We start from the raw sequence: 15351 nt of genomic DNA on the forward strand, positions 1-15351 counted from the left end.
CTCTCCTGCCTGCCTGGGTGTTGCGGGGGGGGGGCACCTCAAAGCCCCCCTCCGCGGCGAAATCCTCCCCCTCCCTCTCCTACCTGGCCCCCCCGGCGATCGAGGCTGCACAGGACGCTATCCGTCCTGTGCAGCCAGTGACAGGACGTCCTCTGTCACATGGCGGCGATCCCCGGCCGCTGATTGGCCGGGGATCGCCGATCTGCCTTACGGCGCTGCTGCGCAGCAGCTCCGTACAATGTAAACAAAGCAGATTATTTCCGCTTGTGTTTACATTTAGCCTGCGAGCCGCCATCGGCGGCCCGCAGGCTATTCACGGAGCCCCCTGCCGTGAAGTGACAGGAAGCAGCCGCTCGCGCGAGCGGCTGCTTCCTAATTAATCAGCCTGCAGCTGGCGACGCAGTACTGCGTCGCTGGTCCTGCAGCTGCCACTTTGCCGACGCACGGTATAAGCGTGCGGTCGGCAAGGTGTTATTGACAAGTTTGAAACAATCACTTAGTAGAAAACTTGGGAGGAATAGCTAATTATATGGGCTTCGGTATTTACCATGAATGAGATAATAGTAGTCTAATAGAGACAAGCCAATGTGGCCACTGCTCAAGAGATGTTATGTTTTTAAGAAAATGAGAAGTTTTGTTGCGTTTTCAAGAAAATGATACATTTGCAAGTCTTGTATTTTTTGGACATTCAATACATTTTTACAGTTTCTCTGTAAAAACTATGTTGCAGGCTGAATCCTTTTTAGCTAATATGAGTTATGAAGGGGAGGGTGGGTATGTAGGTTTCTATCCTAGACTGTCAATCAATACACCATGACACCAAACATACAGCTACTCACCAAGTGCGCAGTGGACCAACTGAAAAACAAAGATCACATCGTTAGATATTCAAATATTCAGACGCTGTAACAGCCTTGTAGAATCACTTTAAAGTGGACCTGAACTCTTGCACAGGTAAGAAGGAAAACAGAGAGAAATGCACCCTGTATGTATTTAGACTGCAGGGGTCTCAAACTCGTGGCCCGCGGGCCATTTGTGGCCCTCGATACAATATTTTGTGGCCCTCGCGGGCAAAAGCTTCCTTATAGTTCGCTTCAGTGCTCCCAAGTAATCTGCCGCATCCCTGCCGCTAAATGAGGGCTGCAGAGCCCCCAAATCGCCCGGGGGGCAATCTGCCGGCATTTCCTGGAAGGGGCAGAGCTTTCAGCTTCAGCTCTGCCCCTCCTGACGTCAATCGCCGCACGGATCGCCGCCTCTCCCTGCCCCTCTCTGTGAAGGAAGAGTGAGAGGGGCGGGCAGAGGCGGTGATGCGCCGCGATTGTGAAATTCCTTATGCGGCCCAGCCTCATCCTGACTTTGCCTCCTGCGGCCCCCCAGGTGAATTGAGTTTGAGACCCCTGATTTAGAGAGTTTAGCCTGTCTAATTCCCCCTCATCTATGACAATTCTAATTGTAATTTGATATCTCCCCTGTGTCAGCTCCGGAATCTCCTCTGCCATGGCAATGCAGCTAATTTGTAAATACAGGATGCTGACCCTATGTCTGCTTCCATGAAAGCAGGAAGTAGACACCATGGTCGATTCTTGGGCAGTGCAGTCAGGGCAACCGCCTTGGGCACAGACCAGCAAGTAGAGACGGGGGTCACAGGCAGAAGGACATAACCGCTAGGGAGCTGGTGACACGCGGTGCAGCCAAATGGAAGAAGAAAGAAGATTACCAGGGTGATCACCTTCCTTGACTCCTCCCAGGCTGCCTGCGTCAGACGTCAAGTCATCATCACGTCACCACCGCATGATGACACCTGGGCCCATATGCAATTCCCTTTTTGACCTGAGTTTTCTCCTAGGTGATATTTTGACAAGTTGTAAATAAAATGCCTATTAAACCATCAGCAAGAAAACAAATGCTCAAAATAGTTTTGACAGTACTTTTTCACCTACTTGTAATACTTTCTCGCTTGTAAAGTGCTAGAAAGTTATTTTAAATGGAAGATGAAAAATTATCTCCTAGGAGAAAACTCCATTTTCCATGCATATGGCCCCTGCTGTCCTGATACGGCGCACTAAAACCTGCCAAGGACAAGCACAGTGTCAGAGGTGCAAGAAGCAGATGATGAACAGATTGTTAATGATTACTATGTAAAGCGTTTATAAAAGTGATCATTACAAACACAGGACCAATAAAGAGCCGCTACTGCGTTTGAGGGAGGGCACTAAGGGGCCCCTCTGGCTGAAGGGCCCTTGTGTGGGCGAGACCTCTGCAACCCCTATTGCTACGCCACTGCTTACTGGATAAGAAGCATGCTTGTTTCTGATGTGATCAGGTCCAGATTTACATCACAGCAGCCTACAGGCACCGATGTCCTGGCAGCCTAGACTTCGTCCTCCCCGAACCTACAAACTCCCATCAAACAGGTGTGCTGGCTGCCTAGCTGTCACTTCTCCCTTACTTTCCTTGCCCGTCATAGCTACAGATGTCCTGTAGCATTAGGTAAGCAGAGGTACATCTTGTCAGTGGAATGCAGAGAGCAGAGTGAGTAACCTCTCATTTACACTCCGCTCAGGACTCTGCATAGGGAGGAGGGAGGGAGGGACTAGGGGGAAGGGAGTGAGCCGCCTTTTCATCATCAGGCGCCTGTAGGCATGTGCCTACTGTGCCTTATGGTAAATCCAGCCCTGGGTGTGATTCAGAGACACTACTGCAGCCCTAAACCAGCAGGGCTGCCAGGCAACTGGTATTGTTTAAAGGTAAATAAATATGGCAGCCTCCACATACCGCTCCACGCTCAAGCTATCCTTTAAAGGATTATTCTAATTTATCATAAATATTTATATGGTATATATTACCACTAAACAAGCCAGTTTATAGCTGAATGGCATCACATGTAAGTTTTCAACTTTAGCCTACAGCTGTCATGAGTCTTTTTTTAGAAAACTTGCTGGAAACCATGGCAACTATGTATGGTTTTCGTGATAAAGATAATTAATGATTTAAGTAGTGTACAGGGACTTTATCACATCCGGTTGCATAGCAACAACTGAATAGGGGAAAGGAGGAGGAGAGTGGGGCTTAGGGACAGGATCCATGCAGTGCAATGTAAAGTTTTAAACTTGAAACGATGAGTTTCCTTGATGTAAACATGTACAGGACAAATAAAGGCTGGAAAATAACACCTACATACTAAAGCCTGATGTACTCATCCATATTTGACTTGCCAATGATTGACCAGCGTTACCACCTCCATGTAGTATGAGGGCTTACCTATACAATAGGTACCGTATATTCCGACGTATAAAACAACTTTTTAACCCCTGAAAATCTTCTGCAAAGTGGGGGGTTGTCTTATACGCCGGGTGTCAGTAATTGTGACAGGCAGAGCTTTAAATTACGTACCGGGTGCAGCAGCCTTGGCGGAAAGGTCCTCTCTCTGGGTTCCCTCAGAGGCGGGACAAGGTCCTCCAGCACCCAAGGCTGAGACACCAAAGTGCGCCCCTCCATCCCTCCCACCCCAGCCGTCACACACTGATTGCTATTAGACTAAGAGGGCCACAGGGCCCACAACCTCCCCAACACCTTAATATCTAGTTATCTGGCTTGCAGTCACTGCTATGTATCCCCTTTTCTTATTTCTTTCTGCTTCAAACACAATTAGGAATGACAGCTGAATGAATTGTGCGCCCCCTCCTACCCTGCGCCCTGAGGCTGGAGCCTCTCCAGCCTATGCCTCGGCCCGGCCCAGGGGTCCAACCATGTCCTCCGCTGTCCCCCTGCATCATCCATGCCCGTGTCCCCTGTGTTTGAAAAATCCATTTCAAATCAAAGCTGCAATGGCAACTTCCTGGATTCGGGACCCCTGACTGAATTGTGGAGCGCACACGTCACCAGTCAGGTGTCCCGAAATCAGGAAGTTGCCCTGCTACCCACGTGAGCGGCTGCTCGCAAGATGCCATCGGGATTGCAGCTTTGAATTTGAAATGGATTTTTCAAACACAGGGGACATGGGGGCATGGATGATGCAGGGGGACAGCGGAGGACATAGTGGGACCCAGAGGACCTTTCCACAAGGCTGCTGCACCCGGATCGGGATGTAATTTAAAACTCTGCCTGGCACAATTACTGAAAACAAGAAAGCACAGCCCGATCTCTTTTCCCTCCCCTGGATGACTGCAGCACCCAGTAATGCCAGTACTATGTTCTTTTTATCATTTTGATGTGAGGTGCAGAGGATGTATACAGGGGTGGGCCAGGAGGATGGAGGCGGCATGTTTTGAAGAGTACCCCTCTTATACAGCGAATATATCCCAAACTGGAAAAGTTGGGGGGTCGTCTTATACGCCCAGTCGTCTGATACGCCAAGTCGTCTGATACGCCCAGTCGTCTGATACTCCGGAATATATGGTAATCATCTTGAAAATGTTCCTGCTATGCAAAATTTGTTGGCCCTAGAGGTGGCCACACACCATACAATTTTTTAAATATCTGTTCAATTCAAGAATAGCAATCAATTTTTCTGACTGATTGTAACAATTCAAAAATCTGACCACTGTACCACATACCTATGTTCATTTTTTCCCCAATCATGAATAAAATAATTGAAAGCTCAGAAAATATTGATTGGATTTGTACATCAAGTAACTGACAATCCATCACACACCATACAATTATTGATAAAATTGGTCTGAAATTTCTAATCCCCAAAAATCGTAAAGAAAACCAAAAAACGGAAAATTCAATTGGATTTATCGATCGCAAAACAAGGAAAAGCACTCGATTTTTTGGGGACAACCAATCGCAATTATCGAATTGGTGAAAAATTGCATCTTTTATTTGTATGGTGTGTGGCCACCTTTATACTTTATGGAGGTAGTAAAATTGCCCAATCGTCAATCAAAACTGGATGTGAGTACCAAGCTTAAAGAGAAACTCCAACCTAGAATTGAACTTTATCCCAATCAGTAGCTGATACCCCCTTTTACATGAGAAATATAATGCTTTTCACAAACAGACCATCAGGGGGCGCTGTATGACTGATTTTGTGCTGAAACCCCTCCCACAAGAAGCTCTGAGTACCACGGTACTCTGGGCAAACTGCCACAATGTAACAATGTTCACAGACAGGAAATAGCTGTTTACAGCTGTCTCTAGCAGCCAAAACAGCTAGGAGCAGCTACATAACCTGCCCACAGTAAAAATGTCACCATGTAATAAATGTCAGAATGTAAATCGGGGAGAGGAAAGATTTTACAATGAGCAAACACTGACAAAAATCATTTATACATAATTATTGTAAAAAATGAAGCACTTTTTTTACTACATTATTTTCACTGGAGTTCCTCTTTAAGGTGGACCTGAACTCAGAACCTCCACTCTGCTCTAAAAGATACACAACAGCATAATAACCGTTAAAGAAAAACATTTCTTTGTTACAGCTGATACTAATCCTGCAATAAATCTGCAGTGCGTCTACTTCCTGCTTTCATTGAAGCTGACATATTGTTAACATCCTGTGTTTACCAATTAGCTCTGTGCCATGGCAGCCAGCTGACACAGCTGAGGGATCAAATTACAACTTGTGTTTAGTCACAGATGAGGGGGATCAGACAGGTTAAACTCTCAAAATACATACAGGGTGGATATCTATAGGTTTTCTTTCTCTCCTGTGCAGGAGTTCAGGTCCACTGTAAGATCAAAGATACACCTACTATGTATAAGCGATGTGGTGAACACAATAACATCATCTGTATTAGTTGTCTGTCTGTGCGCTTAACCTTACAAAGAGGAAATACAGTATATGGTACACGGTATTAAATATAGTGCAGGCATTAGGCCCTGCTCACACTGCACGCGTTGCGGATTTCGGCAATGTGTGCAGGAGGCCGATACGCACGACATCAGACAGTGCATAGACTGCACTGTTTGATGTTCACACTGCATGCGTTTCGGACCAGTACGGTCCGCAAACGCATGCTGCACGCATTTGTTAACAAAATGCACGGCTGGCCCATTCACTTCACATGGCGTGCATTTATACGCATTGCGTTCCGAACGCACGGCCATCCGCGTTTCATGATGTGAATGTGGCCTTACACACATAAGAAGGACTGAACCGGACTCGATTGCTCAATCCTAGGCAAGGAGAGTAAGCGCCGGTGCACTCCTCCACGCAGGTACACCACCTCTGCTACACAACGTGATACTTATATTCAAGTAGAAGGAGGCACTCCACAGGCTTGAACTTGCGTTCAGTTTATTGCATGTCGTTACACTACATGTTTCGGGCTCCGCCCTTCATCAGGTGTGATGAAGGGCGGAGCCCGAAACATGTAGTGTAACGACATGCAATAAACTGAACGCAAGTTCAAGCCTGTGGAGTGCCTCCTTCTACTTGAATATAAGTAACACATAAGAAGGACCTGGATTTAGTGTATTGTTTGGTACATGCCCCAAAACGTTATCTTGGTTTGCAAAGGGATTTATTATCCTCAAAATATATACCTTCAAACAGTAGCTATGAAAACAGTTTTAACTTTTGTTGCAAAGCTCCCAAATTATAAGAAATACAGTTTTCTAATCTGTACATAACATTCAGCTGACCTACTTCTCATAAATACAATTTCCATCCATAGGCTTTATTGGCATACTGTATATTGTGTGCATTAGAGGCATAACACTATTATTGCCCCTAGGTGGCGATGTCCCGGGATCAGGAAAACATTCCAGACTGTGGAACATCGCCACCTATAGCAGTAATTAAAAATCAACCCCTGCAAGTACGGAACAGTCATTGAATATGAGCTATTTAAACTTAAAGGACTTCTGAGGCCAAAATTAATAAAATCACACTATACCTTTTTTTTGCAGAATCCACGGAGGACGTTCTGCCCGTCCTCCGCTCCGTGCCGCCATCAATGCAGGTCTTTTCATTCCCCTAGGGCTCGGCCCGACCCCACCGAACGGGTCGCATCGATGCCACCTCTAACATGGCCGCCGCCTTGCTCCGCGGCTGCCCAGTACGCTTTGTCGCTAGTGCAACTGCGCAGCCTATTGCCCGCCTCCCGCCGCGTACTAGGTCCCGGCATGCTCCCCAAGCGTACGTCAGCGACAAAGCGTACTGCGCAGCCACGGAGCAAGGCGGCGGCCATGTTAGAGGTGGCATCGATGCGACCCGTTCGGTGGGGTCGGACCGAGCCCTAGGGGAATGAAAAGACCTGCATTGATGGCGGCACGGAGCGGAGGACGGGCAGGACGTCCTCCGTGGATTCTGCAAAAAAAAAGGTATAGTGTGATTTTATTAATTTTGGCCTCGGAAGTCCTTTAAAGCATTCCAGCTTTTGAAAAGTGGAGATGATTTATTGCACATGTAGTAGCAATGCTCTAATATTCTTATTTTCACTTTCAGGTGCTAAATCTCTGAAGTGTGCACAGCAGACATGTCAGTGTGACTGGTTCTTTCAGCTCCCAACACAAAAGAGATAATCACTTTTCAGCTTTTGGTGTTATCAGGAGTGTTTGCATAGCCAGAAAAAAAGTGGTTTGTTTCTATTTACTTTTTAGGAGAGCCATGGCTGCATGTGACTGCATTAGTAATGGTCTATTAACTCTGACAATAAAAAATAAATAAAAAGTGAGCATAGGCAAGTTCTAAATAGGTGTAGTACTATATGTTCCCTGCCTATCGCATCATATGCTATGTCAATTCAGGTATGCTTTAAGACATATTTAATTCACCTGTTGGCATACTTTTAAAAATTGGCATGACGGAGATGAAATTAAGAAGCGTCCGCTAAAGATCTGGTATGCCGGATTGTTAGTGATCACTGACACCCAAGCACTGCCTGATTGTGTTTTTCTCCCGTTCCACTGCCCTCAGGTATCAGACAGCTCCGCCGTGTGCTTCTTGTTACTCCCCCCCCCCCCCCCCCGGTCCCGCCACAGCAACCGGCGCATCGTTAACCTAGTAGCTAGTGACGCATCTGTAGAGTGTCAGCACAGCAGAAATCCCCTGATGTGTACGGTGCTTTAGCTGATACAGTGAAGATATTCCTATTGCACTACCTGCACAAAACACAAGCAGGAGATTAAAGAAACACTAAAGTCAGTTTAAAAACAGCTTTTTACCTTTTATTTATGTGAGGCATGTTTGCCCCTGTTAAAACGCCACTATCCCATGGCAGAACGAGGGGTCTTCAGTGTCCCTTTAAAGTCTAGTGCTGAGCTAGTCAGCACTACCCCAGTGCAGATACTGTTATGTTTAATAGAGCATTAAACTACATGATAAAGAGAAGATGGCTCACCTCAAGTAAAGCAAATGTCTGGAAAAATTTAAGAGTCTTCTGGATACTCTTGTAGAGCCCCCTGTATGTTCCCTTCTCTATGTAGAAGCGAGTCATGGCAATGGCGAGAACCAGCCACCTGCGGAGAGAAAACGTACACAATTATACGATTTATTGTATTCAGCAGGCCGGAATGAAGAATCTACTGCAGTTTCTAACGGTGCCACGGATACCAATGTTTAAAATAGCGACCGTCTTGACACCTTTAAGGCCCCCTGCACACTGCAAATCCGATTTGCGATTCTGATTTGCGACTCCGATTTTCCCTGGATGCTATTAAAACAAAAACGCAGAAAAAACGCAGCATGCAGTACCGATTAAAAATAGGATCGGAATCACATGTGCAAATCGCTTAAAAATCGCAAATCGGAATCGCATGTAGTGTGCAAGAGGCCTCACAAGCGGATCCGCGGGATCCGTTTTGAAAAACAGAACAGAGAGTCCGGATTTGCGGGTTTTTTACGGTCCCCGGGTACACGGAGGGGTAGTGAAAGGTTATACAAAAATGTATCTCCCTCTACACAGAGAACTTTTGCACACAAAACAGAGGCAAAAACAGATTGCTTACTGCCTGCTCCTCCCCTCAACATCATCACTTATCCAATAGAAACACACATGAAGAAAAGACATACGTTTAAATGGACTGGAAACGTATGCTACAAAAGGACAACATTATGGGCTGGTGCACACAAAGAGCGGTTCTGAGGGTTTTTTAAAGAGCTTTCGGGGGGAAAACTGCTTGGCTAATGTTAGTCAATGGGCTGGTGCACACCAGAGCGGCTCGTTTTCCCCCCAAACGCAAACTTGGGTCCTGAAGCATTTTTGAGATTTCTGAGGCATTTCTGCCTCAATGTAAGGTATAGGAAAGTGGAAAACTGCTCTGAAAAGCGTTAGATCAGAGCGGTTTTCCAGGTGTTTTTGTTACAGTAACTGTTCAGTAACAGCTTTACTGTAACAATATATTAAATTTGCTACACAAAAATGCTCCAAAAAACACTAGGCATGTTTAGAAAACCTCTCTAAGCATGCTTAGAATCGCTCCGAAATCTGCTTCAAAAAACGCTAGCGTTTGCGGATCCGCTAGCGGTTTTTGGTATGCACCAGCTCTTTGAAAAACTGATTCGTTTTGCATCAGTTTTTAGAAAAACTGATCCGTTTGAAATGGGATCCGATCTGCAAATGGACAAGTGTGGACCGAGCCAAACATTCATTTCTGTGACAAACTGCATTTTTTTTATAATCTGCATTTTTTCCACTTCAGTATAAACTGAGACTGTCATAAATTGTATATCTTGCCCAAGCAATTACGCCATTTTTCTTCCTATTTAGTGCTAGTGATGTAGCAAACATCACATTTACATAGAATCTTCCGCAAACGTTTGCGAACAGGAGAACCGCCATAGATTTCAATGGCCAGGCAAATTCTAAAACCTATAGGGGGTGTTTCTGGCCAAAAAACAGATGGAAAACTTGTTTAAAAGGCCCTATCACCTGGACAGTGGCATGTCGGAGGGGGAAGCCCTGACTCATCAAGTGAAGCAGCTGTGGTGCTAGTGGTGGTGGTGGAGCAAGTGGTAAGTCGTGACGTGAGGCGCCCATATCAGAGCAGGATGAGGATGGTGCGGCAAGGTTCCGAGCAGAAGCGGTAGAAGATGGGGTGTGCTGTAGAAGCCAGTAAACTACGTCATCAGCATTTTGATGTAACCTGCCTCTGCCTGTCATTTTTTTATCACACAATATTAAAATAGCAAAAATAAATACCGTGCCAGTGAGGAACTGATTGTCACGTCACTCAGGTGACAAATAGATTTACACTGTGTGCAACAATCACTTCAAAATATAGGCCTTGCCAGTGAAGCCTTATACAGGGGACAGTAATGAACACTAGATGATGCCAAAAGTGGTGGTGAAGAATAATTGGGTTATCTAGTCGGTGGACTACTAGGACCGGCAGACCGATCTCCAATGGCTAACGCATGCACTGGACACAGAGAAAAGCAATATAACAATAGCAAGAAAAACAATAAACCAGCCCTTATAAGGGCTGTTATGGAAGGTACTGTAGCACTAGCAGCATTGCGCACACCTGTGTCCAACAGCTGACGTGTGCACTAGCAAGTGGACACACAGAATTGCAACATAACAGCAAGAAAAACAATAAACCAGCCCTTATCAATCAGCAGAAGAAAAAGTCCATGCACAGGAACAAACACAGCTCAAGAGTGCAACTCACCAATCCGCAGGGTAGTGACTTTAGAGAGAAGAAAAAGTAGTGGTGCACATCCGGCACATGCACATTTTAAGCCACATTTTTACCTTCCTGGCGGTAAGCCCGTGCTGAGCATGGGCTATGCCGCGCAGGAGGATTTCTCAGGCCCTGCTGGGCCGATATACTCACTTTTTTTTTTTGCAACACGCAGCTAGCAGTTTGCTAGCTGCGTGTGCATTCCGATCGCCGCTCAACGCTCGATCGCCGCTGTTCGCCGCGCCGCCCCCCCCCCCCCCCCCCCAGACCCCGTGCGCTGCCTGGCCAATCAGTGCCAGGCAGCGCTGAGAGGTGGATCGGGACTCCCTTAGACGTCACGACGTCCATGACGTCAGTGACGGGGGAAGCCCTTCAGGAAATCCCGTTCTTTGAACAGGATTTCCTGATCAAAGATCGCCGGAGGCGATCGAAGCGGGCGGGGGGATGCCGCTGTGCAGCGGCTATCATGTAGCGAGCCCTAGGCTCGCTACATGATTTAAAAAATTTTTTTTTAAATAGTGCTGTGCTGCCCCCTGGCGGTTTCTAATAGACCGCCAGGGAGGTTAAGAGGCACGAAACGGCTGTAGACTATTCACTGCCTGTACCTCTCTCTGTCTTGCTGGTCTGTGTTTATTTTGGATGAACAAAATTTTAAATGGAGAAATAAATTGATGTTTTAGCCGGATGTGCACCACTACTTTTTCTTCTCTCTAAAACCAGCCCTTATAAGGGCTATTATGGAAGTTACTAGAAGCAGTGTGCACACCTGTGTCCAACAGCTAACCTGTGTCCAACAGCTAACATGTGCACTGGCCACAGAGAACAGCAATGTAACAATAGGAAGTGTCCAACAGCTAAAGTACACTAGCAAGTGGACACACAGAATTGCAATATAACAATAGCAAGAAAAACAATAAACCAGCCCTAATAAGGGCTATTATTGAAGGTACTGTAGCCAGGGCCGGATTTACACTTTTGACCACCCTAGGCCCAACTTCGACCAAGTGCCCCTTGCATGTCTAAATATGACTTGCACATACAATAGCAGAGCATATGATTAAATACATCACAGAACATGATGCGGGGGGCTGTGGTAAATATATTTTCAGAGAATCACAATCCAGATAAGTAAACTTATTCATTTTACTTTAAATGGTCCCAAATCAATAATACATTTCTTTTTACAAGTCACAATAGCTTACTAATAGCTCTCCCAAATGACCACACTTTTATTGAATTTACTATTTTGCCATTAGCCCAACGTAAAACTGAACTTCAGGTAGGAAAGATGGGCAGTAAAATCAATGTCTGTGCCTAACAGAAAACTGCACCAGAAAGGATGTTGAGGAGTTATTAGTGAGTATTGGAGGATTCCAAAATCAGGTATCAGAAAATTTTTTCACTGCTGTTACACTGAGGAAGGTTTAATGAATACATTACCGGTATTTCAAATGTCCCCAAAGTTTTTACATTTAAAAAAGTGGGAGGCATTTAAAACACACTTCTGGCCATAACCCCTTGTCACACCATATGAAGATAGCATGGAGAAAATGCATAGGTTGTTAAGTCTAACCATGCTGGGCCTTTTTTACTCACTGTTTCATATTACCATATGGAAATAGGCAACTTCGGTTTAGAGGGAGGGATTAAAGTAAACCTGCAGTGAGAACACGAACGTCAGATTTGATACTTACCTTTGTTGTAGAGGGTAGGCTGTGGATTGCATAGAGCCTCCACCCGGCCTGTCATTCTAACGCTGTCCTCTGGTAAAGCTATTTGTGACGCTCGGTGAAATAGCTTTCCGGAACTACTTGTGCCCCTGATTAGGTCCAAAGATGAGCGCAACCCTCCTGCACATGTGCAAGTCCAGCCCCGCACATGGGCAGTAGTGATGCCCTCATCCTCTGAACTAACCTGGGACATAACTAGTTCCGAAAATCTTTTTGGTGGAATACCTCTAACGGAGAACGTTGCTGGAATGATGGGCAGGACGGAGGAATGGGAAGGCTCTATGTTATTCAGGGCCTTCCCTATACTTAAGTAAGTATAAAGCCTGAAGCACTTTTTCTCACTTCAGGTTTGCTTTAAATGTTGAGGCTCTAAAAAGGTTTTGAGTAGTTAGAGACATATATTTACAGTACAGTACATAGATCTGCACATACATCCTGGAGGAGACACAAAGACAAAGGATTTGGTTCCAATAAAGGGACAGCTGGGACTTGTGTTCACTTACAAAACTTTTAAACGAACTGAGCACCTGAAATATCTATAATAATAATAATTCCAGTATTTTGTATAGCGCTTCTCTCCTGTCGGACTCAAAGTGCTTGTGGGGCAGCCACTAGAGCGCACCCAGCAGGCAGTAGCAGTGTTAGCCTTACCCAAGAACTCCTTAGCGCATAGGTGCTGACTTACTAAATAGGAAAAGCCGAGTTATAAACCCAGGTCTACTATGTCAGAGGCAGAGCTCTTAAAGGACAACTATTGCGAGCGGTATGCGGAGGCTGCCATATTTATTTCCTTTTAAACAATTCCAGTTGCCTGGCTGTCCCGCTGATTCTCTGCCTCTAATACTTTTAGCCATAGACCCTGAACAAGCATGCAGATCAGGTATTTTAGACTGAAGTCTGGATGGATTAGCTGCATGCTTGTTTAAGTTGGGTGATTCAGGCACTACTGCAGTCAAAGAGAACAGGACAGCCAGGCAACTGGTATTGTTTAAAAGGAAATAAACATGGCAGCCTCCACATACCTCTCGCTACATTGTCCTTTGACCATTACACTATGCAGACTAAACACTAACCAACTCTTGTACCTATGAGATCCACCATCTTCTCCACAGACTGACCGCACAGTGCTGCATTTTCTTTTTCCCAGCTAAGTCAATTGTGTGCTGCATAGCATGCTGGGAGATGTAGTCCTTGGATGCAAGAACATCTCTGGACTCACAACCATGGACTACATCTCCCGGCATGCATTGCGGTGCGTGAACACCATTGCTGGGAAAATAAAAATGCATCACTGTGAGGTCAGTCTGTGGAGAAGAATGAAGATCTCATAGGAACAGGCCAGGGGAGCAGCACCCCCTACAAAAGTTATGATGCTTATCCCAACAGAACACTCTTCCGAACTTCCCTTATGGGGAAGTTCATTGTAAATAAAATCATTCCTGGTGCTTTAAACAGATTCTATAACAGCAACAGTTGCCTGCAATAATATACTCAGCATTCAGCAATGAACAAACCTCAAATAAGCCACAGATAGCAAACACTCGTTTTTCAATACAGCACACACAAAATTGTTATATAACATAGTTTCAGGAAAAAACATAATTTTGCAGACTCTCAAGCATGGAATATAACACTGGCAGCAAGTGGTGGACTGAACACTGCATGTCAGACAGACACAGCCAGCTACTTCCCTTCCCCCGTGGCAGCAGTGTGTACTGGATGGTCAGGAATGTGTGCTATGAGGATGCAGAGACACAGGGCAGCTTTCCTCTTAGATGCTATGCGAGAAGAGAAGAGGAGACGGCTCCGGACTTACAAGGAATGTTTGGTGGTAAAAGAAGAAGACTGAGTGACACTTTGTAATACAGGCAGCGCTGCACTCCAGCAATAAAGCCAGAGAACAGCACAGAACTTTCGTCATGTTAAACAGAGCAGCTGTTCTGCAACTACCTACTTTGCCTGTGGTCTTCATCCTCTCCTCGGGTCTCCCGCCCTATCGGCCCCTCCCCTCAGTGTCAGAGTGGAGGAAAGGGGCGGAAGGGACACACTGACTGAATACATGAGAGACCCGAGGAGGAAGAGGACAGCGCTGCACAGATACGCAATAATTGAACAGCTGATTTGCCGACAGCTGTAACATCGCCCCAGCTGAAGCTCCGCCCTAGTCCTGAGCCTCTGTGGCCTGCCCACAAATCCGGCCATGACTGTAGCACTAGCAGCAGTGTGCACTACAATTGTAGCCTGCATGTGTTCTGAGAGTAAATTATCTACTTACAAAATGAGAAGACAGTTTGCACTTGTTTTGCATGAATTTCTAGAAATGGCGTACTGGTAGAACAGTGCAAAACCAGGGCTAATCTATTGTGGAAATAAAAAAAGGTTGATACCACTTCTAAAATGTGTGCACAGCTGCCGCACTGGGGGATGAACTGTCAGCTTGTGCTGTATGTGGTGTTTTATTTCCCACATAACTGAATAAAAGTTCTCGTTCCCAGCTGTCAGTCACATCTCTTCCTTGTAAAGCCCAGACAGGCGCTATACTGTGAGATATTTATTTTATGAAGCAGGAGTACCTGGACTGATTGACATCCTACCATCTATACCATCCATCCATACAAGTCTATCCTACCCTAACGCCTCTTTTACTCAATACGCTGAAAACTGATGCGTTTTAATTTTCCATAGCAGTGTATTGTGAAAAAGCTGTCGTTTAAAACGCATATAATGTGTACTAAGCCATAGGGAAACATGGACATTACCTTGCCATAGGGCTTCCTGTTGGTTTGCAAACGAACCAATGGGAATCCTACTGCAACAAAGAAAATTCTCATGGGTACATGTGGACCAATGGGAATCCTCCTTCCCAGTGGCGTAGCTAAGAGGCCTTGGGCCCCAGTGCAAGTTTAGCATTGGGGCCCCCCCAAGCATGCTATAGATAACCATTGATAAAAAACACCAAATACCAATCAAGGACAACCACAGTGTTTGTGGTGCAAAAAAGGGATGGGAAACTGTGTGTTAATGTTCACTAATCAACTCAACT

At 45.6% G+C, this 15351-nt stretch overlaps 1 protein-coding gene across 5 annotated transcripts in view; it reads right to left on the bottom strand.

The window, feature by feature from the left end:
• HACD1 (3-hydroxyacyl-CoA dehydratase 1) overlaps nt 1-15351 on the bottom strand; it is a 147931-nt gene that overhangs the window by 32917 nt on the left and 99663 nt on the right. For 4 of the 5 annotated variants that reach the window (XM_068235563.1, XM_068235564.1, XM_068235566.1 and 1 more), the window contains 2 exons: nt 8295-8412; nt 840-858 (listed from right to left, as the gene is read on the bottom strand). In XM_068235563.1, the coding sequence (XP_068091664.1) occupies nt 840-858; nt 8295-8412 (137 nt within the window). Of the gene's footprint in view, nt 1-839; nt 859-8294; nt 8413-14262; nt 14347-15351 lie in introns of those variants that run through there. The other variant, XM_068235565.1, reaches the window with a different exon arrangement.

This window comes from Hyperolius riggenbachi, chromosome 5, assembly GCF_040937935.1.
Source record: "Hyperolius riggenbachi isolate aHypRig1 chromosome 5, aHypRig1.pri, whole genome shotgun sequence".
Classification (NCBI taxonomy): Eukaryota; Metazoa; Chordata; class Amphibia; order Anura; family Hyperoliidae; genus Hyperolius; species Hyperolius riggenbachi.